At 47.4% G+C, this 24,744-nt stretch overlaps 1 protein-coding gene across 1 annotated transcript in view; it reads right to left on the minus strand.

Annotated features, from left to right (window-relative positions):
- The window catches only part of LOC149342392 (solute carrier family 22 member 7-like), a 29,657-nt gene that overhangs the window by 1,190 nt on the left and 3,723 nt on the right, over positions 1–24,744 (minus strand). Inside the window, exons 2-9 of the mRNA XM_089542158.1 lie at positions 24,034–24,137; positions 21,852–22,006; positions 20,471–20,639; positions 18,184–18,313; positions 11,609–11,733; positions 9,768–9,982; positions 4,292–4,473; positions 2,484–2,701 (exon numbers count right to left, since the gene is read on the minus strand). Of these exons, the coding sequence (XP_089398284.1) occupies positions 2,484–2,701; positions 4,292–4,473; positions 9,768–9,982; positions 11,609–11,733; positions 18,184–18,313; positions 20,471–20,639; positions 21,852–22,006; positions 24,034–24,137 (1,298 nt within the window). The remainder of the gene's footprint in view (positions 1–2,483; positions 2,702–4,291; positions 4,474–9,767; positions 9,983–11,608; positions 11,734–18,183; positions 18,314–20,470; positions 20,640–21,851; positions 22,007–24,033; positions 24,138–24,744) is intronic.

The following is a 24,744-nucleotide window of genomic DNA, read 5'->3' on the forward strand; positions in this document are numbered from 1 at the left end:
CATGACAGGCCACACATTCGCTCGTAAGCCTGGCCGTCCTGCATCGGTTGCCCGTAAATTTATAAGACGCACCGAAAAGCATGTCTTTAGACAATAGTTTTCAGTTATATGCACAGATGGGCCAAATTTCAGGTCAGCTTCGCGGGGGTTCACCCTGCCAACCATCATCAAGTAGAAGGCAAAGAACATAAGCCATACCTCTAAGCTTGCGACGTTAAGACAAATTTTGATTTTTCAGCTGCAACAATTCTGTCAAGAAGATTTATAAGCTAGCTTCAGATGACGTCTAAGCAGAGGATCAAGATTTCTGTCTTTGTTCATTCAATATTAAATCTTTAGGGCGATATGTACGCAACCCTGTTAATAGCGAACTCGCAGCTTTCCCCAAATGTATAGAGGAAGAAGTGGGCTTGGGCAGGGCATGTAATGCGAAGGCAAGATAACCGCTGGTCCTTAAGGGTAACGGAGTGGATTCCAAGGGAAAGCAAACGTAGCAGGGGACGGCAGAAAGTTAGGTGGGCGGATGAGATTAAGAAGTTTGCGGGGATACAGTGGCGGCAACTAGCAAAGGACAGGGTTAATTGGAGAGACATGGGAGAGGCCTTTGCCCTGCAGTGGGTGTAGTCAGGCTGATGATGATGATAGGAGCGCAAAATATTTCATAAAACACTGATCTTGATAACACGTCTACCGCCATTTTCTTACTGACAGATTTTTACATACGCATTAATACCTATAGGTTAAGTAAAGGTGGACATGAAGGACGAGGCGGTGATGATGCCGTTGTTGTAACGAGCGTCTCTAGAAGCAAAGAGGCTTCTTGCATTGCTTCACCTTTCGTGTATGGTTTAGCGTCGAGATAGGTAGCAGCAAGTAACTTTCTGATATTAATGAGAACCTTTACTTGTGTTCGGCTACATTGCAGGCACGAAATAAATATTCATGCGCATGTAATAGCTAGTTAGCAAGTGCCGCAAAAACTCCGTCGGCGTTGACACACGTATCGAATTCTGCACAGTAAAGTGCGGCAAACACTTTAAACTCTAGTTTTTCTCAGCTTTTACTTCCTTTTTTTTCGGCCTGTTACTGCGCGGCGATTGCCGTATAAATGCGAGTAAGGGCCGAACTTTTTTTGGCTACTTTGGCGGTTTTCGGCCCTCCCGAAAGCGGAATTCGACACGAATTTTTAAGCCACAGTCTGAGGAAATACATTATTTACCCGTACAGAGTGACGCTATATTTGGCGCTTAGACGATTGCGGCGCTTACCCGCTTATATACGGAATTTGTATATATTGCGCGCTGATGATATAAATATCTCGGCTCGATGGTCTGCAGTATACATTGGTCACATGTACGGTAATATAAGAGGCAGTGTATATTCTTTGAAGAGGCAGCAAAAGGGTCGTTCGAGCTTAATGGCATACCCCAAATTAGTGCTCGAAATGTGTTTTCGACTAGCTGAGGAAAAGCGCTGTGATCAAGTGAACAGACGACAGTTGTCAATAAACGGTTGCGGTTATTCAGCCACTTTGCGCATTGCATTCGAGAAAATAACATCAATCTGAATGCCATGAACATGAAATTCTAGCCATCCATATCGTCACTTCGCAATCTCGTTATATTTGGATCTTATGGGGTTTAACGTCCCAAAGCGACTCAGGCTATGAGGGACGCCGTAGGGGAGGGCTCCGGGAATTTCGCCCAGCTGTGGTTGTTTAACATGCACTGAAATAGCACAGTACATGGGCCACTAGCATTGCGCCTCCATCGGAATGCGACCTCCACGGGCTGTTTCAAAACCATGTCTTTCAGGTCAGCAGCCGTGCGCCATAACCACTGAGCCACAGCGGCTGCTTAAAAAATGTTGAGGCCAAAAAGTCGCTTTAATCTAGACCTGAATCGACTGAAGCTGGCTCACAGCTGTAACGAACAGCTGCAATACAGTGAAATACATAAGGGAGTGAAGGAAAAATATTTGTTTACTGAAAACATTCACCCAAAAATATCACCAATATACTTCACATCCGCTCAGTGCTTCAATGCATGCGCACTTCGCTACGATGGTCGTATAAAGTAAGCTCAGAACAGGTATACACGACAACACGGGGTCGTGGCGTCAACAAACGCGTCGCTGAAAAAGATACGGACCGTTGGGTTGAAGCGCCTCATCATCCTTCCATACGCACTTAATCACTGCTTTTTGATCTTTTTGCTTACTTGCAGGAGCAACATTTGTTGTTTTTTTCTAAAGTTCATCGATGATTCACACACCGTGGAATAGCAAAATATTCTCATTTTTGAAGCGCATCTTCACGCTCCAAACCACTGCAGTCGCCCGCGTAGCGAAGAGCCATCACCGGCTCGCTGCTTGCGAAACAGACCGCGTGGCGCCGCCACCGTCGCTGAAACAACCGAGTACTTATCGAATCCAAGTTGCGAGGAAACCTGAACTGTAGCACAAGATGCATCGCGTCGCCTTACCGTTTTGTTAAGGGAGGCTTTTCTGTTGCTGGTGCTTCGGTGTCACCGGCAAAAAGCGGGCAGAAGCAGAGACCCTGCCCTTTGCCGTACCGCTCACCATCCTCGATGGTCTGCGGCAACTCTGCTCCCGCCGTCTCCGGCAGGAAAAATACGAACACACTGGATACCAGTGCCAAACAGCCGGTCACAAGCATAGGAAGATAGGCATCCACATGTACCTTGAAGGAAAGAGTGAAGAAAGAACGATGAAAAGGGCTTTTAATTAGAGTTCAACTGCAATACATTGCAGTATGATCATTTATCGTTAAGTGCCAATGTAAATGTGGGCTTCATTTTCTTTTGCTTTCAAATGAGGCTGACAAAATATACAAATTTAAGCAGAAATCTGGTCGTCTGAAAACATCTGTGTCATGATTATTGCCCTTCTGTTCCAATGGATACCTTCCAGGCATCAAAGTTTCCACAGATGTTCACGGCAACGTGGACGAAAAGCACGCAGGCCGCAAGTAGGGAGAAGACAACTAGTATTAAAACAAATATCGTATTTGCTCACACAATGAACGCAGTTTATTTCCCAAATATAACCTAGGATACCAATGACAGCTTTCATTACGCGAGGTAAGATGTTCGCAACACATTTAAACCGGTGCGCCCTCTGCCACCTTGTCATAGTGGTCGATGGACAGTTGAAAAACTCATTTCGTTCCTGTCTTATTCCTTTTTTTTTTCCTTTGTTCCCTTCCCCACGTGTAGAGTAGCCTGCGGGGCATCGCTGGTTAACCTCCCTGCCTTTCCGTCCTTCTGTTTCTCTCTCTCTCTCTGGACCGGTAAAAAAGGGACGAAAACTAGGCAGGTAGAATAATTACTTCATACAGCACCAGTCAGCTTCTAGATAAAATAAAACTCACTCTTCGGCACGATTTCCGTGCTTGAGAGCACGGGCAGCCAGTTTTATCCTCACCCCGCATGTGAAACTCGCGTAGCGGTCCAAAATGGTGTCGAAAGAAACAAACACAGAGTTAACTCTATACAAATTCCTAGCATTTAGAACGAAGCCCAACCGAAAAAAGTGACCATAATAATTGGTATGGCAGATCAAACACAAAGACCAATTTGGAACCGTGGGTTGTTTTTATTGGTTCTCAGATTCCTCGCCAGAATTTTATTGGTTGTTCGTCCCGTAGGGTGAAGTACAGTAGTCGTGTTCGACAAATGGCACTTTTTTAGCATTAGATAGTTGTTTTAGTGTTTACGACTATCATCAGCGACAGATTGCGCGCGAAAAAAAAAAAATTGGGATGCGTTTTTTGCGCGAGGGAAAAAAAATGGTACTTTTTCTTCGCCAAGGTAGGGGGCACATTCCTTCTGCGAGTGCATTTGTTACGCGAGTAAATACGGTAAGCCTCTACATTCTCGTAATTCATGTTGTGGGCATGCCAGGTCCTCTAGCGCACACCTTTTTATTAAAGGGTGTACGCTAGAAGACAACTTACTCTTTTTTGACTCCCATATAGGAGTATTTGTGTTTAGTGTGTACTTGAAAATGAAGGTAGCCGACATCGTCACAACATTTCGGAATCGTGACGCCGGTCTATTTTCGCCTGTTTTCTAGTCAGCAACCAGTTCACTGATTGTCTAGTTGTCATACACAGCACCACCTCCCGAAGAACAATAGTTTGATTAATCCCTAGGGCACTATACAAGGCAGCAAGGTGCATTATATGCGGGAGGCCTACAACGAAATGACATCAACGAGAAACTACGGCTTCGGTAATAACTGAAATAACATAATAAAAGTCACTGCCTACCAGCGAGGCGACCTGGGCTCCCAACAGGCCCCCGACGTCTCCGAGCATTCTCTGAAGCAGTACGGCGCGGCCCCGGATAATGGTTGGGAATATCTCGGATGCCACCTGAACTGCGATGTTGTAGCCTCCGGAGAAGAAGAAAATCAGCATCGTGGACATCACTAGCGTCCACGTGTCCGAATCTGCAAGCAAGATGAATCAGAGCTAACATCTCTCATGTGGTATAAGGTGACTGCTTATTCGCAAGTTTGCGACTATTCGAAAGAACTCCAGCTTGGACCAACACTAGCTTTTCTTTTCGATTTTTTTATGTTTGATTATTGGCGGGCATAAGGAACCGAGGCTGCCATAAGCCGGACAAAGGGTTTCTTTTATGGTATTAAAATGCATGAAAAACGCACAACTGCTTTCATTACTACATTGCTACGCTGATGGAGTTCTCAGAAAAAAAGAAATCTAGGCGCCCCCCCCCCCCCCCCAACTGTTGAAAAGAAAGCTTTGTTTAGATACTATTTTCGAATGAGCGAATTGCCGAAAATTTTGGACATACAAATGAAATTTTATTTTTCAGGACGCGCCTCGCCGAATTGGAAGCAGTTACCAGAATTCTTGTACTGCAGCGGTTGGGCCATTTGAACAGAAAAACTGACATTTTCAACAAGCGTATAAGCATAGCTCCGTATCTGCTTTCATTAAATTTTCTTTCTTTCTTTCTTTCTTTCTTTCTTTCTTTCTTTCTTTCTTTCTTTCTTTCTTTCTTTCTTTCTTTCTTTCTTTCTTTCTTTCTTTCTTTCTTTCTTTCTTTCTTTCCTTCTTTCTTTCTTTCTTTTTTCTTTCTTTCTTTCTTTCTTTCTTCCTTTCTTCCTTTCTTTCTTACTTTCTTCCTTTCTTTCTTTCTTTCTTTCTTCCTTCCTTCCTTTCTTTCTTTCTTTCTTTCTTCCTTTCTTTCTTTCTTTCCTTCCTTCTTCCTTTCTTTCTTTCCTTCTTTCTTTCTTTCTTCCTTTCTTTCTCTCTTTCTTTCCTTCTTTCTTCCTTTCTTTCTTTCCTTCTTTCTTTCTTCCTTTCTTCCTTTCTTTATTTCTTTCTTCCTTCCTTCCTTTCTTTCTCTCTTTCTTTCCTTCTTTCTTCCTTTCTTCCTTTCCTTCTTTCTTTCTTCCTTTCTTCCTTTCTTTCTTTCTTCCTTTCTTTCTCTCTTTCTTTCTTTCCTCCTTTCTTTCTTTCTTCCTTTCGTGCTTCCTTTATTTCTTAATTTCTTTCTTTCTTCCTTTCTTCCTTCTTTATTTCTTTGTAATACCTTTCGTTAATAACTGTGGTGTGATTCCAGCTCGCAGACTCTATGGAAATCGCCTGACTCGTGTATATAAATTCGAAATCTACCGTGTTCTGCAACTTTATCGGCACAGGTTTGAAAAATTCTCCCGCCACAACCGTTGGCTCGTTTGTGGTGAAACCGCGCACAAAGCTTCCTTATTGTTATCCGTTTTAAGGCATAGTAAGTATAAAAGTGGTACTTGCTAGGTTTGGTCACGCGAGATGCGAAACACGAAGCACCCACGTTGAGATCGAGCCGCCGTCATCGAATTTCTGCCGAAAGATACTTGTGGCGTCATCTGGCATCGCTGAAGGAAAGCGCCGAGGCGAGCGTTGCAACGAGCGCGGCGGCTTGCTTTGAATGCGTCGTTCGGGCCATGTCGTCTGCTTAAGCGCGTGAAATATTTTTCGGCCAACGCATTTTGAAAACTATCGTAAACAAATTAAATGACTTGACGGTGATTTACCAATAAAAGATATGTTCTGCATTGTCTCGTCGTATTTCTGCCGTCTGCTTTCGCGGCGCTTTCCTTCAGCGATGCCAGATGACGCCACAAGTATCTTTCGGCAGAAATTCGATGACGGCGGCTCGATCTCAACACGGGTGCTTCTTGTTTCGCATCTCGCGTGACCAAACCTAGCAAGTACCACTTTTATACTTACTATGCCTTAAAACGGACAACAATAAGGAAGCTTTGTGCGCGGTTTCACCACAAACGAGCCAACGGTTGTAGCGGGAGAATTTTTCAAACCTGTGCCGATAAAGTTGCAGAACACGGTATAGGAACACAAGCAATCTGCGTAATCTCGCCCAACTGCAGGGCAGAGCTCTAAATTACTTAAGTCACACTGAAGTTAGTACAGACTAGAGGACTAGAGCCCAGCCTGAGCCCAAGCCGGTCCCGATCTGCGTGCCCGATCCGGGTCCGCTCATTGTCACTCTAATTAGCCCTGGCAGGCCAGCCAAGCTCGACGTGAGGCCTGGGCCGTGTGCCCGGCAAAGGCGCTAAAATAAAAATAAAAATTTACAGTACTGCATTGGTAAACGCAAAAACAGGAGAAGGCGGGTTTGCTTACTCAGATTTCTTAACAGTGACCTTGTTCTTAACAGCGTGGTAACAGTGCCCCAAAAGTTGCAAGGGCCAAATGAAAAGGGTTGCATACACGCCTAATAAACTTTGTATGACCTCTAGATTTTTAATCGGTATTTTTTTACGGCCCCTGATGTGTAAATACTAGAACCTCCTCGAAGCCGTAGCAATTTCATTTCTTTTTTATTAAACGAGCATGATTTCGCGGTTGAATCCATTGCCGCACTGGCCCCGTTTTTATATAGACGAAAAGCAAGGGCACTTGTTGATTGCATAGTATGCGTTTTAAGTCTTTCTCTCGAATGGCGTGTCTCGTAGCGTTGACATGCGTTTTTTGGGAGACGAGGGCAGGCAAACAAAGTCTATCTCATAAAGGCGACTGCGCGTCGACCAGTCGAATGAAGGTCTTTTTTCTAGTACTGGCTTAGCACATTTTGGAGAGCCAATCTCGTTTCAAGACAAGGCCTCGTCTCGCCGAAACACAACCATCTGTCCGCAGCGTCGCACGGGCGGCCGATTTCAACGTCTCGGGCGGAGCCACGGCGCCATCCTTCGGCGCGGCGCGGAACTTCTTGTAAACGGTGAGGGCGGCGGAAAGTATTGCCGGTGGGGGCGCGGATTACGCAACACGCACGGCCCTCTCGCTTCATTGTCACGTCACGAGGACTAAGCGTGCAAGCGGGCTCCGTTCGGGTCGTGGGCCGGATAGAAGACTCCCTCTGCTCACGCTTAAAGGGATACTGAGGCGGTTTTCGAATCAGCTAACCTTCTAGGGTTTTGAAGTAGTGTCATTGCTGATCACGTCTGTGAAATTATTTTTTCGATTTTGGCTAAAACAGTGGCGCAATCACCAATTAAAAGCGCGATGTTTAAATTTCCCGCGCCCCGCGCGAGCGCAGGAGAGGGGAACAGCGGAGAGGAAAACCTCGTCCATGTCGGCCTGCGTGACGTCATGTTGAGGAGCCGGGGATGCTTCGGCGCACCCGAGCGCGCTTTCAGCGCGCGTTGTTTCTCGTGCTGCATGCGTTGTTCCTCGTACTACGTGCGTTGCGGCGTACAAAGCGTGTCAGCCGACCTTGAGAATCAGATTCAACAGGTGCTACTCTGCGTTCGTGTCCACGAACAACTACGGCCGCGACTGTGTCGTCTTCCACTGTTTTCCGCAAGACCACAAGCTCGCAGCGCAACCGCTCGCTGCTGTGACGAAGAGTACAAGCCGACTAAAGCAAGCTTACTCTGCTCGAAACACTTTCGTAAGAGCGGCTACAGGCAGAGCTTGTCCTAGTGTGATCTCTGGAGATTTCTGTCGAAAAGGCGCGGCTGAACCATGACACAGTTCCATCGATTTCCTCGCGCATAAGAGGCGTGTCACCATTCTGAAGAAGCGCCTCTTTTAAAAGCAGAAACATGCTCACTTAGCCCCTGACGAAACCTTATAGAGGCTTAAGCATGTGTCGCTCTCCTCAGCTTAGGTGCGGCCAGACCACCTGAGACGTGCTCAGCAAGGCTCGGTTAGTGATTTTATACTCGGTTCGACGTGTCCAAGCAAGCAAGCAAGCAAGCAAGCAAGCAAGCAAGCAAGCAAGCAGAGCAAATCACAATAAAGCAAAGCAAGCAAGCATCGAAGCTCTTCATATGCGGCATCTCGTTTAATCCTAGCTAAGCAATTAAAATGAAAGCGTTCGACGTTGATTTCGGATGCAAATTTATGAGAGAAATGAATGCCAACCGAGTTTTTGCAAAAAAAACACCGCAACCTTACTCGGTTTCTTCATCAAGTTGTGGCAGCGGTCGAGTAGCAGCTAGCTTGGCTTTTAAACACACATATAGTTGGCAACTACTTCACTGAACCTAAACTGCAAATCTAGGAAGGGCGAACGTTTCCGAGGCAGCGATTAATATTTTCTGGCATCTGCTGAACGCGCCAGGAGTGAAGCGCATTTGTGCGCGTATTTGGCTTGGTTTCCAGCGCACCATGATTGCGTCACTATCTTGTGGTCACATGCCTCGCAGTGCTTGGCCACTGCGCTTCGCTAATTTTGACACCAACTTTGTGCTCCTTCATCGCTCACTTGAAATACTTTCTTGCCCCAACCTGCAACGCCGGGTACTGAGAACAGGATTTACGCAGTGCTTTGGGCCTTTTCTTTAGGATGACGCTCTTCCGGGCGAGCCAGGAGGCGTCCGGTGGTGGTAATTGACTTGAGTATTGTTCGCACCCCTTCCTTTCAGAATACGAGCCGATGTTGTGCTGGCACCTTTTACGCATGGTCTGTATCGCGTCTTTGACGCTGGCGTATGCTTGTGCTAGGCATAGAATTTTTTGCTTGTGTCTTTTTTGGTTTCAGGTGATACGTGGAATGAGCAAACTGTAGTATCCTTTTCTTCGGTGGTCAGTAAAAAAAAATAGTCGCCGTATTCGCTGTTACAGCGACACGGAAAGCTGCGATCTGCCCCCAACGCAGCGCCAGATCCGCATCGGCAGCTTCTCCAGTCCTCAAAGTGACGTCACGACCTCTCTTGACCAATCAAGGGGCGGCGGCGCGCCGCGCGGCGTGCCCCGCGGCACAGGCCGCATATTTCGGCTAAAAAAGGCAATTCGCGCTTGTTTTTGCCTTATTTGGATGCGATATTCCAGCATACAGTATGGAAAACTATAGGACGCCGCTGCCAGCCCGATTTTCAGAAAAAGTGCTTCAGTCTCCCTTTAATTCACCCACCGCCATGCCCACCACCACGGAGAGGATCTTGACGCATGCGCAGCTCCGGCGGCAATGCACGTAGGAACCAGGAGTCAGGCGGAAAGTTTCGCTAAATTTCGTTCAGGTTCACCTCCACTCACTCCCTTTGGTCTGGTGCCAAGGTCGACCGCGGCGCGCCGACAGTGGGAGCTAAAAGCATTTTATGCTCTAATAAGGCTACTGCTAACATTGAAGGAACATTCTCTCCATGAGCATATCCATAACTCGGCTAGCCTGAAAGCAAAGGCGTTCATAGGCAAAGGCAGGAGACTACCGTTCTTTTTCATCAAGATGATAAAAGGGTTCATGAAGATGATAAATTACATCACTCACCGCTTCGAAGCAGCCACATGAGAAGACAGACCACGCCGCCGGCTAGCATGCATATCGAGCTTGGCCAGCGCCGCCCCAGTGCATCCAATGCAAAGATACAGAAGATATTGACCGGCAGCTCGGAAGCCACAGCGACCGAATAACTGGTGTAGACGTCCAGGCCCAGTTGTCCGAGCTGCACTGTGGTGCCGTTGTAACACAAGCTGATCGTGAACCTAGAGAGGGGAATATAAAACGAAGCCAGGCAGTTTTATGTTTATCGTTCCTTCTGTCGCACAAAATTGGTACCCTAACGAAAATTGATCAAGACGTTGGAAACATATTTTGTGTTCACTCCGAGGGCAATAAACAGACGTTCACTCAGTTGTCAAAAACACTAAATGCGACGGAAGTGCTAAAGGAGACAGGTTAACGCATTCCCATAGACAGCCCGTAAGCCCAGAGCAAATTCAGCTGATAGCATAGAGAAGAATATACGCGCATTCCGGGCAGAGATGCCGCTGCTGGTACCAGTCATTACCGGCATGTATTTTCGTTACCGTTTGCTATTTATAGGCCTCCAATGACTGCAATTTATTTTTTCGCAGTTTTCATGTCTTGAATTTATTGCAACTAACAGGGAATGCAACACTCGCAGGATTCACACCATAACTTCCTGAATTAGGAACCGCGCACTTATGAAAGCACAAGCTTCGGTGAAAATTTTAATGAAACATGCACTGCACTTTCCAGACTCCGATATATTGGCAACTGCACTCTAAGTCCGAATACACCTATATGGGAATAAAAAAGGAGTAAACCACCCTCTAGCGCACACCCATCTATAAAAGGGTGCGCGCTGGAGGATTTTACTCTCTCTTTACTCCTTCATGTTTAGAGTGTGGAGCCGAGATCCTGCGTAGGCGCATTTTTTGCACCTCGATCTACCTTAATGTCACCTACTACAACCCATAAGGTCAGATCTCAATCGCTACTGCTTATGACGGCCTAGCCTGTTTCATATTGGATACCCCGAAGGACTTCATCGCGGTCTGATTTCCTAAACTTAATCTCCTACCCGCCACACAGTAGTGACAAAAGAGACCACCTCAAAGCGACATTTTTGCCCTCTTTGTAAACAAACAGCACGTCTGTCTTTATACAACATCTAAATTTTCCGGCCCAAAGAGGCGTGTTTTATAACAGAGATTGTAAAACACTTCTGTGCAGCCGTATTACATAAACATTTTTAGAATTCCGAGTGCTTAAAACACTCATTGTATTCGTTTGGCACATATAATTGACGGAATAGCATGCAACATGGTACATTTTTCAAAATGGTGCATATTTAGACCGTACCAAAATGGTAGCGTAGAAGAATAAACTGTCAAGCTCTAATATGATCGGACTGACAGTGTGGCGCCATCAGCATTAGCACATGTGTCACGAATGTTACTAATGAGCAGAAAAACCGAGGAGTTTTTTCTTTTTATAAACCATGCCTTCCATAGAACCACACAGCTTTTTGTTTTTACAGCGCGCTTTTCTGTAGTGCATGCTTCAATGACGTAAAATCACAACGCGACAGTCGAAAGGATTGGTAAGACGCTAAGAAGTCCACATAAAAGTAATGCTAGCAATTTATTTTTTTATTTATCTACAGTGGCCTTACAAACCCACTAGGGGTATAACATTAGAGGGGGGGGGGGGGCATTATTGCAGGCTGAAAGAAAACTCAGAATACAAAACGGTAGGACTGTATAAAATATGTGCCAGCACAAAATTCATCATAATTACTAATAGAGGAAATGGAAGCATGCTGCTGCCTGTCAAGCTCTTGTGGTGAAACGTGTGCAACTCACCAGCTGATGTACATAAGCAGCGAGATCCTTCGGATATTCGGCGACTTCATCATGAGCACAGTGCCCTGCCAAAAGCTCGGGGCCTTTTTAGCGATCATCTGGGCCTTGGTGTCACTCCCGGTTTCCTGCAGTTTAAAAAAAAAAATTATATAATGAGAACATTTGAGGGAGTCACGAGGAGGTCAATTGAGAATCATTTCGACTGCCTGGGGTTCTATAAACTTTGCCTGGCGTTCGTTCGCTACGCTGGCGGTAATATCGACAGCGGCGCGAAAAAGTCACTACGTGTTGCTATGACTGCCGCTAACCGTATACATGGCTGGTTTAATAGTGGATTAACAGCGACTAATTATAGGATGTAAAAGTAAACGATTACTCTTCTTGCTTTGAAGGCCCCTCCGAATGCATTATTCAGGCACTGTGCACGAGTTTGTTTTATTAGGTTTTGGCTTGTCTCCTAGACTACTCTGTATAGGATGTCGCGTGCACGCATGCTCGAGTACGCGCTGGTCAAGCCCTGATATCCATAATTCAATTCAATTCAATCTATTCTCCAGTTATACACTGGAACGTTCTCCGGGCTAAAAGGTCTGACTGGGCCTTGACCGAGTCCCGGAGACGTTTACAGAGCAGCGACAGCCAGCATATACAGAGAAATGCTAAACAGTACAGGATTAAACAGAGTTGGTTTGGTTTGGTTTATGGAGTTTAGCGTCCCAAAGCGACTAAGGCAATGAGAGACGCCGTAGTGGAGGGCTCCGGAAATTTCGACCATCTGGTGTTCTTTAACGTGCAATGACATTGCACAGTACACGAGCCTCTAGAATTTCTCCTCCAAAGAAATTCAACCGCCGCGGCCGGGATCGAACCCGCGTCTTTCGGGTCAGCAGCCGAGCACCATAGCCACTGAGTCACCGCGGCGGCGATTAAACAAAGTGTATATATTGATGCGGGTAGACGACGACGACAAAGAGCGATGGCACAAGTGGGAAGAGTAGAAGAGGACAACGAAGTTCGGACTGTGTTCTCGGTGCCGCTCGCAGCTGTTCTTGTCTATTTGTAAATATCTGTAAATATATTCTTTCCCGCAACATATCTGGTGGAGGTGCGGCTTTCCCCTACGTCTACCGACGACGGAGCTCCGCAGCGGCCGCCAGTTGCCTTCACTCATCATGACCCAAGACGCCGCCCAGCAAACCTCAGCCCCGGCCATGACATCACTCGTTCTTTCTCCCCCTCGCGACCCTGGGACCTTTTCTGGTACCGACAACACTGACGTCGACGACTGGATCAACATGTACGAGCGAGTGAGTACCTACAACCGCTGGGATCCGACCCTCATGCTCGCAAATGTAATATTCTATCTAAAAGACACTGCCCGGGTCTGGTATGAGACGCACGAAGACCATCTGACCAGCTGGGACGTGTGCAAAGAGAAACTCCGCGAATTGTTTGGACGGCCGCTCGGCCGAACGCTTGCCGCTAAGAAGGACCTCGCCTCCCGAGCTCAAACATCTACGGAGTCCTATGTGTCGTACATTCAAGATGTGCTGGCCCTCTGTCACATAGTTGACGCCAACATGCCCGAGTCTGACAAAGTCGGCCACGTGTTGAACGGAATCGCCGACGATACCTTCAACTTGCTCGTATACAAGAACTGCACTACAGTCGACGGAATTATTAAGGAATGTCGACGCTTCGAGGAAGCCAAAAGCAGGCGTATTATCCAACCGTACACACGCCTCCCCAACACGGCTGCGACTTCTTCATGTGAAGACCTGCGACACCGCGAAACTCCAGCGCCCCCAGAAAATGTGACCCGCATCATCCGACGCGAGCTCGAAGCTATGTCCCCTGCCCCCCTGCATCCACATGATGGCGACAACCGCTTGCCTACCATCTCTCTGGTACAGGCTGTCGTCCGCCAAGAGCTTGCAAACCTTGGTTTCCAGCCCGTCAGCCCTGTACAGTCTTCACCACCACCCGAAATCACTGCGATTGCTCCTGGACCACCTTCGTACTTCACTCCACGTCGGCGAAACCCTAACGATTGGCGGACAACCGACGACAGGCCCATTTGTTTCCATTGCCACCGCATTGGCCACATCTCCCGCCACTGTCGAAATTATTGGTCCCGTCGCAGCACATACCGTCCTCTCAGCTCCCACCGCGACGACGAACAGCCCAGCCACTACACGCCCCCTCCAGCCCAGCACTGTGCTTCAGTCGACGGCCAGATTCCCCGCTCCAGCCGCTCCCCGTCCCCCCTGCGTCGACAGTCTCGTTCGCCCCAACGCCGTCGCTCCTCTCCTGGCCCCTACGGACGCTCGCAAGCGGAAAACTAGACGCTGCAGTGTCTGGAGGTGATGCTGCAGTACAGCCCCAGTCCCAAAATCCTCGATTAGCCCTTCGCGCACACCATAATTTGCTCGCCATTCATGTCGATGGAGTGCCTGTGCGAGCCCTGATCGATACAGGCGCGCACGTATCCGTCATGAGTTCAGCCCTACGACGCCGCCTCCGAAAAGTACTGACCCCTGCACCCAAAGCCGTTCTCCGCGTTGCCGACGGCGGAACGCCTCATGTTGTTGGACTATGCACAGCCCGTGTGACCATATCCGGCCGCCATACATCCGTTCTGTTCTCTGTTCTGGACCAGTGCCCTCATGAAGTGATTCTTGGCCTCGACTTCCTGTCTGAGCATTCAGCCCTCATTGACTGCGCCACTAATGTTGTTCAGCTTGACCTTCCTCTTTCTGCTGAGTCGCCGTCCCCAGTTATACACCGTCTTTGTGCTGTCGACTTTGTCCGTCTACCGCCTCAAGCCGCAACTTACATTTCTTTCTCATCTGTTCCCCCTGTACCTGATGGTCACTACGTAGTCACTCCGGAACTTGACATCGCCCTGACGCGCAGCATTGCGCTTCCACACATTGTATTTACAATGTCGGCCAACCGAGCGTACCTTCCGGTCCTGAACTTTGGTTCATCCATCCAACCGCTCCCGCAAGGCATCTCACTCGCCACGCTGTGCCCTGCTGCCGAATGTGTGATATCAGTGGTGGACACCTGCTTACCTTCCACTCAGCAATGCCGGCTGCCTGCGGCCCCATCAACTGAGAACCCAACGGACGACTACGCCGACATGATCGCTTCTGACCTACCGCCAATGCAAGCTCGCGATCTTAGGTGTCTCTTATCATCTTTCCGCGACATCTTCGACTTTGATAGCCGTGTTTTGGCTCGGACCTCTGTGGTGACGCATCACATCAACACCGGTGATTCCGCTCCTCTCCGCAGACGTCCGTACCGAGTGTCCAGCGCCGAACGCACCGTCATAAATCAAGAGGTGGACAAGATGCTCGCAAAAGACATCATCGAGCCCTCGTCAAGTCCTTGGGCTTCACCAGTCGTCCTGGTGAAAAAGAAGGACGGCAGCTGGCGCTTCTGCGTTGATTATCGGCACCTCAACCGCATCACAAAAAAAGACGTATATCCACTCCCAAGGATCGATGATGCATTAGACTGCCTCCACGGCGCCAAATATTTCTCTTCAATTGATCTTCGATCGGGGTACTGGCAAATTGCCGTTGATGAAAAGGACCGCGAGAAGACCGCCTTCGTGACGCCTGATGGCTTATACCAGTTTAAAGTCATGCCGTTCGGCCTCTGTAACGCCCCGGCTACCTTCGAACGAATGATGGACTCCCTTCTTCGTGGCTTTAAATGGTCCACTTGCCTCTGTTACCTAGACGATGTTGTGGTTTTCTCGCCTACTTTTGCCACGCACCTCGAACGCCTCTCCAATATTCTGACAGTGTTTCGTAACGCCGGCCTTCAGCTGAACTCATCGAAATGCAAGTTCGGTCGTCGCCAACTCACTATTCTCGGACACCTCGTTGACGCTTCTGGTGTACGCCCAGATCCCATCAAAATTCAAGCTGTGAAGGACTTTCCTCTTCCAAGGTCGTCGAAAGATGTGCGCAGCTTTGTCGGCTTGTGCTCGTATTTTCGCCGTTTTATCAAAGATTTCGCCGGCATCGCTCGTCCCCTCACCGATCTTCTAAAGAACGACACCCCCTTTACCTGGGGCCCTGCTCAAGAGAACTCATTTTCATCCCTCGTCCATTTGCTGACCACTCCGCCCATCTTAGCACATTTTGACCCGTCGTCTCCCACAGAGGTTCGCACGGACGCCTCCGGATATGGCATCGGCGCCGTACGTGCCCAACGTCAACAGGGTCAAGATCGAGTCATCGCTTATGCCAGCCGCCTACTTTCATCCGCAGAGCAAAATTACACCATTACTGAGCGCGAGTGTCTTGCCCTTGTCTGGGCAGTGGCTAAATTCAGACCCTACCTGTTCGGCCGTTCATTCGCTGTTGTCACTGATCACCACGCTCTCTGTTGGCTGTCTTCACTAAAAGATCCCACCGGTCGCCTTGGTCGCTGGGCATTGCGCCTCCAAGAATACTCATACTCCGTCGTGTACAAGTCAGGGCGCCATCACCAGGACGCTGACTGTTTATCCCGATACCCTGTGGAACCACCTGACCTAGAGGACGCTGAGACCCTGCCCTGCCTCTTAGCTATCTCCGATCTTGCCGATATTGCCAACGAACAGCGCCACGACTCATCTTTACGTCCTATCTTTGATGGCATCCGTTCTGCAAACCGATCTCCGTCTCTGAACCTTTATGTGCTCCAGAACGGCATTTTGTATCGCCGAAACCTACGCTCCGATGGCCCTCCGCTCCTGCTCGTGATACCCCAACATCTACGCTCTTCTGTCCTTGAAGAACTGCACGACCTGCCGACAGCCGGTCACCTTGGCGTGTCCCGCACGTACGCTCGGGTGCGGCATCGCTTCTTTTGGCCTGGTCTCTATCGTTCCGTCAAGCGTTACGTGGCCGCTTGCGACCTGTGTCAACGTCGGAAAAGGCCCTCCACTTTGCCTGCCGGTCTTCTGCAACCCATCGACATACCTCCGGAACCTTTTCACCATGTTGGCCTCGACCTTCTTAGCCCTTTTCCGACGTCCCTCTCCGGCAACAAATGGATCGCTGTCGCAACTGATTATACGACTCGGTACGCCATCACGCGTGCTTTGCCGTGCAGCTGCGCTACCGATGTTGCCGATTTTATTCTGCAAGACGTCATCCTTCACCACGGCGCCCCTCGTCAACTGCTCACCGACCGCGGTCGTTATTTTCTATCCAGAGTAGTTCACGACATTCTTCGTTCGTGTGACACGCAGCACCAGCTCGCGACAGCTTACCACCCACAAACCAATGGGCTTACGGAAAGGTTCAACCGCACGCTCACCGACATGTTAGCCATGTACGTATCGCCAGACCACCGAGATTGGGACGCAGCCTTGCCTTATGTGACATTTGCATATAACTCTTCCCTTCATGACAGAACAGGCTATTCTCCTTTCTACCTTTTGTTTGGTAGGCATCCCACCTTGCCTTTGGACACACTCTTGCCGCCTTCTTCATCCCCCACCTCTGCTTACGCTCGGGACGCCATCTCCCAGGCCACGCTGGCGCGCCAAATAGCACGTAGTAGGCTCCAAGCATCTCAAGTTTCTCAGAAGTCAGCCTACGACCGCCGTCACCAGGCCGTCGAATTTACCCCGGGATCACTCGTCCTTCTCTGGACGCCCTCTCGCAGCGTCGGCCTCTCCGAGAAGCTCCTTTCGCACTACCGTGGCCCTTACCGTGTCGTGCGCCGTGTTACCGACGTGAACTATGAAATTGCTCCCCTTGAAACCTCGCCATCGTCCTCTGGCGCCACCACCGACATCGTCCACGTCTGTCGCCTTAAACCTTATCACGACGCCCATACGTCGCCGCCCTAACACCGAGACGGCGTTTCAGCAGCCGGGGGTCCTGATGCGGGTAGACGACGACGACAAAGAGCGATGGCACAAGTGGGAAGAGTAGAAGAGGACAACGAAGTTCGGACTGTGTTCTCGGTGCCGCTCGCAGCTGTTCTTGTCTATTTGTAAATATCTGTAAATATATTCTTTCCCGCAACAATATATAAAAAGTACATACATAAATACAAAGCACAATAAACAGGACACATGTACAGAGCTATATAACCACACAATGCAAGGCAGAAGGCAGTTACAATTTACTGAAGTATTCATGTAGCTTTTTGTGCGAAAAGTTATTTTTCTCTTCATGGCAATTTAATATAAAATGTAGATTGTGCTTTATGGACTGCAATTTATAATTTATAATCAATTTATGTTAATTCATAATTTTAAGCAATTTAAGATCAGATAGTTTTCATTCTCGCATACAGGTTTTGAGTAATTATCAGGATAAACCTAAGGAAACCACTTTTAAGGGCTGTTGCTTTCATGGCTTCGATATTTCTTGCACTGGATATACTGTTTCGATGAGGAGCTATACATTTTAGTTGCTGTGGGTTTCTGTGCAGTTTCCTTATCCGATACGGCCCTTGGAGAGAGCGAAAGGTGTTTTGGAGAAACAAGTGGGGAAGTTTTGTGGAAAGATAACGCGATGTGAGACGGTAGTATAATGTGGCTGCACGATACGCACCGTCAAGAGCTTGTCGATCCGTTCTTCCGACACATCCTTGCCGTTGAAACGGGCGATCCTCCCCAGGATGACGATGGCATCTTTCTTACGGTTCACCGACAGGAGCCAACTGGAGGACTCGGGAACCCACCTAAGAAAATAAGCGGATCGCGATTTTAAAGGAGCATTGACTACTAGGAAAGACGCATCAATGCGACAGAAGCCGAGACAGATGTAAAGAAAATTGGGCAAACTATAGCGATAACAGCGCTGATCAAAAGAGCAAAGTGTTGTAGCGGTAAACATACCGGAGGATTTCACTCTCAGTAAATGTGTCCATTTAAAAGCTTATTTTTAAGGAAAAAAATGCTTTTTTTCGCAACTAAAGAATGTTTACTTATAAGCGCTTCAAAAATGTGGACGTCACTGTAAATTTGTATCGTACTAGAGGCCTAAGGCGCGATAACAGTTAAGCTTGCTTTTAAATATCACTGAAATAGGGTAAGGGCCTATGGTTCGCTTTATTCGTTCAGTCGTGTAAGCTAGAGAACAAAGCATGAAGGCAGCGCATCACTCTGAGTTGCTCAAATCGCATGTCACTTATGAGAGGCCATTCATTGCCGCCGTCATGTTCAAGGACAAAGAATCGCTGCCTGTTTGTTCCATTTTAAATCTCGCTAGTCCGTTTAGACACGTGCACCTCGAACTGTAATGACACTGAAGTCGTGGCAAGGTTACTCGCTAAACGCTGCTTTATTGCTGCGTGTTGACGCTGGAAGTTCAGCGGATATGACTTTCTTTTTTTTTTACTTATTTCAGTTTGGCTTTGTGCCAGCATAGCACAGCCGTTGTTTTCGTGCAAAGCCTCATTATATCGGCCAGCTTTTCGACCGTAATGGATAGAGGCTCTGGCCGTGCTCATACTATCACCAATGAGCGTTTATTCGGCATGCGTTTTCGCACAAATGAAATGATGACATAAACGTCATGCGTTCCCGTGAAGAATTAACATCAAAATACCAGACGCTGCCGCGTCGCTACAACTTTCTTGATATAAACCATCACATCGCTGTCCGGAAGGTGCGCAAGCTTCACATTTGACGCAGTGAGCAACGAGCCTGAGCCGGTTTAAGCTCAAGTATAAGCTCGCCAGCCTGCGTTTGCCCGTCAAGCTATTAGCTACGCCTTCTACGCCGTTCAAGCTGCTCGAATAAGCAAAACTCACTACGCCGTTCGAACTGTTTGAGCATGCCAAACCTACTACGCTGTTCGACCTGTTCGAGCAAGCTGAGCTTACTGCGCCATTCGAGGTGGTCGTGCAAGCTAAGCTTACCACATCTCTCGAGCCAACCAAGCAAGCCCGTCGCTTCGAACGTCCAACAGCTCGAGCGATGCCGCGCAGACGCGTCAGGCGCCAAAAAAGAACTCGTGCAGCGACTCAGCGCCGACATTCAAGCAAGTAGTGACGCAACTTCGACACTGGATCAGACAGGTTCGTCCACAAATATCCCGTTGCATCGCGGAGGTGCGCATTAAGCTGCAACCTCACTACCAGCAGTGCAATGTAGTCCTATAAACGTTTATATGTTACTGCGTGTTGGGGCCGGAACTTCAGCAGATATTACTTTACAGCTAATTTTACAGCTGCAGCTGTTAAGCGCCTGTTCTTGGGTTTCATGTCATTGCAGTATGTACTTGTCTGTCATAGTTGGCGTAACCGATGGGTGCGTCGCCATAGGAACCAGACAGGGGGCGGTTACCGTGTAAGGAGGAGCGTAAGGTGAGAGCGCAAGAAGGCACAACCGGTCGACGGTTGCCACGGAAAATACCCGGAGTGTAATTACTCAGGAAGAACGAGGAGGGTTACTACGGAAGGAGGCTTTGTGGCGAGAGCGTAGGAAGGCGTTACCAGAGCATGGATTTTGGATTTTGGATTTTGTGCAATTGGAAGTGACATCGCCGCTCTTGCGATAGCAGGAGGAGTCATTACCCATTAGAAAAGGCAAGCTAACATCCTCCAACAGAGCATTTTGGTTAGCAGTAATAGAGGCATATACTCCAGTTAAAAAAGATTCCTTTTTGTTATGAAGCTATAAAGCACAAAATGCTTTTTATCGCTGGTCTCCTTCTAGCACTGCGTGGGATTACCGAGACAGTAGCTAAAATAGCGTTCTGCCAGTCGTTGAAACGGGTCTACAAACAATTGCTAGTTACTGTGCAGCCGCGGTGTAAAATTGTGCTTTCCCTCACAGGTAATGCGCAGTTAATGACAGACCTTTCTTTGCAAGCGTCAGCTGAGTCTACTCACCACGTGACGACGAAAAGGACGATGCCGAAGATAGTGTTGGACACGACGAGGGCCCTCCAGTTCTGGAGAAAGTAGGCGTACCAGGGGATCAAGGCGCCAAAAACGGTCCAGCTGACACTCCATATGAAGGCCACCAGCGTCCTCCGTTCCACAACAGTGTACTCCATGACTGAGCAAGTGACACAGAAAGAAGACGCGAAGCATAGCTTAAAATCAGAGATGTTCACAGTTGAGATACTGGGGCCGCTATGTCTGCTGCATATGCAACAAATGTTTTCAGCTTCTTCAGGACAGCTTCATTGACTTCCGGTTAATAGATATTAACGGGACAAAGCAACAGTATAGGCTAATGAAGCCAGTCGCAGTAAAAGGTTCCGCATTAATTTAGTAGATGGGTGCTTTCGTATTCCGCCTCTACTGAAATGCGACCGTTGCGACCGGAAAAAATAAAGCTAGTGTGCTGGTGTACACGGCGGTTGGAAACAGGTATTTTTCAGCCACCGACGAGCCATGAGCAATTGTAGGTACTGAAGGCTTGCAGACACCGCAAAGCCATGAGTAATAGACCCGGTTCTGTGCCATATGTTCGTGTAGATGTCTGCCAGGAGAAACCGCAACGATCTGGCGGGTGTAGTCAATAATAAGTGCGCCGGAGTACGCGAGCATACAAAGGACAAATAGTGGGTGCGAGTGAAAAACAGATGTCGCGTGCGGCTCTTCTGCGTGGGCTGTTTGAAAGTTGCAAGCACTGGTCATTAACTGAGCGTAAAAAATAACTCTCTTTACACTAAGGTTCTAGCGCCGATTCAGATTATTTAAACCTCACTTTTGACATCAGAAATAATTTTTGCCTCCTAAAAACCACGGATACTTTCGCGAATACGCTGCTTGGAGAGGGAAGCAGTAGGAGGGCGCCCGACCACGACGTCGTTGCAGTTTTGAAGAGCTAAGTGTTAAGCTACTTACAAGTGTGTACTATGAAAACTTTTCGAACTTCAACAATTGTTTCACGGCGTTATCTCGAGGACAATGTTGAATCTCAGCTCAACGGCTGGCTGTTGATGTCTCGCGCGATGCATCCGAAGGGAAGATACGCCAAATACACGACTGCAGCGACGGAGCATCTACATAAAGCACACTTGTTTAAGCAGTCGTAACTGCTGCTCCTACCATTATATTCGTACATTGCGTGTCCCCAAAACTCTGTAAAGCAATCATTATATAATGATTATATAATGCAATTCCTCTCTTAACCTTACATACAAATACCACGAATGCAAAAAAGTAACTTCCGTTTGGTAGGGCCCGTGGTTTTTGCCCACTATGGTAATCAAAATAGTTGTGCACTCCAAGGGCTTCTGCAAATTTGAGCCCAGCTTACCCAACACGAACACTGTGGTCGTCACCGGGTACGATCCGGCGGCAGCGAAGACCTTGAGCACAGTGTAGCTTAAGAATTCGGAGAAAAAGGCACCCAAAAGGTTGAAAATGGAGCCCACGGCTATGAGCAGCAGGGCTGTCTTCCTGCGGCCGATTCTGCGGAAGAGGAGAAAGGTCCTGTTCTGAAGCACTGAACAAACAAAAAAGAGACATGCATCTGAGTGAGCATGTTTCTCTGCATACCTGCAGCAGTCTTCTCCTTTCCGCCTAATAACCTTCTGATGTACGCCAAAGTTGTTTGAAATTCTTGCAGGATAAGTATCGTTACAGTTACTAACTAAAAAAATATAGACTTCACTTTAGCTTCTCGTCAGAACAACATACCGTAAGCCTGTAATGGTCTATACTTGACGGGCAGTAACGGTTGTTCGAATGAAAATATTTTTGTTCGTACTCGTAAAACTGCGTAACATTTTCACAGTATCGGACCAACGTCATTTCCAAACGTGTTTTTAAAGACAAGGTGACATCTGCAAGACATGCAGCTCGCTTATTTTAATATCGATCATTGCAATAGGTAGCCCTACCGATGGAACAACAACCGATGGAACAACAACACTTCAACAGCCGTACTGCTGCATTAGACAGCGTCAGAATGATTTTGAATTCTGCTGTCTATTGTTTGTATGCTCCTCAATACATTCACGCATCTTCATCTTTCTTATATGTTCAGAAATTATTATAAATTCGATTTATGTGGTATGACCTTTGCTGTTCCAAGGTAATTTGGTTTATGAAGTCGTTGTAGCGTTCTCAACATGTATACACCGTTCTTTTTTTACATTTATACAATCTGGAAGCCAATACGGGCGAAAGGTTAGAACATCAGAGGTTTTATCTAGAATTTTAATTGCCTGGGCATTATAGTTAAAACACTGAAAATAAAAACTACGCACCTATAAAAAGTTAGTTTGATTTCTCAAAGAGTTTTTGTCATTCAGAGCAAAAAAATCATACCGAGGTTTTGAGAGTAGCTCGTTAAGTTTAAGCGTTCGCCTCCCACAGGAAACGCAGGTACAAAACATGTCGTTCTTTCTTTTTCCATTCAAAAACGTGCTCTACTTAAAATCAAAGGTGAGAGCCATTCATTTCGCTCCCAAGGTTAGACCGCCCGGTCACAGGTGTCGCTAGAATGCTTTGCTAGGTTTTTAGATCGGGCAAACTTCGAGGAGATTAATTACTTACCCTAACCCTCCCCCCCCTCCCCCTCCCTGGTACGTGTCATAGAAGCGAAGGGAGAACTGTGAAGAAGGACACAGCTGTTTTACTTTTGATAAACAGCATATCCCGTTTTAAGGATTCTCTTAGGCGCTGTAATTCACTGAAACTTTCGAACGGAGTTAAGGCTGCCGTCACACTTTACGCAAAAATAGGAGCACTTTAAGTACGACAGTTTTCTTAGCATTGAAGCCTTCGTGCTCGTTGCACCCACACGTGGCGCTGAAGATGCCGATACAAGTCTACTCATACAGTATAGTGATTTAGTGCAAGGTTTACAGTTACACTTTGCATGGCAACAGGCGCGTTGCCAGTAATTATTTTGGGAGGGGCCAATAGTAATTCTTTCAAGCAGGAGGGGCCCTCCACCCCCCCCCCCCCTCCCTCTCTTGGATACGTGCCTGCTTGGCAATAAAACACAAGAGTACTCGTCAGAACTATCGATAATAAATTGCGCCGCGTGTGTGATAGGCAAAGAAGACATTGATCATAGCTGGTTACCCGGCGCAAACAAGCAAAGTCGGACAATAATTCTAACCCCCTATAGCGATTGACACCAAAAAAACACACAAAAAAGCCTAAAGCAAGCACGCAGAAAAAAAAATAAAGAGAAAATGAACGCATGTCGTGTACACATTTCAGTGTTCTCTTTTTGACATCAATATGGTAAATGTAAACTAAGGAAAGGAAAGGAAAAAAAAAACGATTAGCGCTGCATTAGCCACCGCGGTAAACAGAAAGCTGCTAGTAGACCAGTCCTGTAAAAACGGAAGTTAAGATTACCGGTATGCTAAAAACGTCAAAAAGAACGCAATATTTTCATATCTTTTATTCTCAGGAAAGCTCGGTGATTTAATAAAGAGCCTAGCGAGAAATTTTGCGCGCGTAACATGACGTCTCCTTACTTATCAGCGAGAAGTCCTGAGAGGAGGTAGCCTGTCATTGATCCCACCCAGAAAGCAGTGTGGACGGCGTACATTTTCCAGGTCTCAGCACATACCCAGCCATTCTGAAAAAAAAAAAAAACAAGAATAAACGAAAAAAAAATTGACATATGATCATGATGGTCAACAATGCGAAATTGCGAAGAGTCGGCAATGCTCTTCACTCGTCAACCATCTCCCTGTGTGATGCGAGGAGGTGTCTTTCTTTTTTTATTGGCTTTGCCATGTATTTCATGTAAGACCAGCAGCACTACCTCATTCCACGGCTCTTACAAGCTTGAGATGTCATTAGGAGCGAAAGACGTCCTGAGGTTACTTTTATTCATCATCTTCTTTCAATTATTCGTGGAGTTCGTTCCCGCGACGTGTTCACGGGAAAGAAAGTATTCTGTGCGTATAAGAGTCTCTTCACTGCGTGAAACGTTAGAACGGAATTGATTATTTGTGACCTCCATGTGTGTTGCCTTTCATTATTTTGCGTACGTAGATCATTACGTTATAGAACGAAAGCGCTACTTCATGGCCAGAGCTGCAAAAGCCGTGTCTCTCTAAAGCGTGATCTTGAATAAATAAATGAAATAAATATTTCCGCGAGACCCATCCAAGCAAAACCATGAGCCAGCCAGACTAAACGCATGCTTTCGCACGTCTACAGGGTTTAACTACGCTAAA

Source organism: Amblyomma mixtum, chromosome 5 (genome assembly GCF_055824585.1).
Source record: "Amblyomma mixtum isolate Tamu chromosome 5, ASM5582458v1, whole genome shotgun sequence".
NCBI lineage: Eukaryota > Metazoa > Arthropoda > Arachnida > Ixodida > Ixodidae > Amblyomma > Amblyomma mixtum.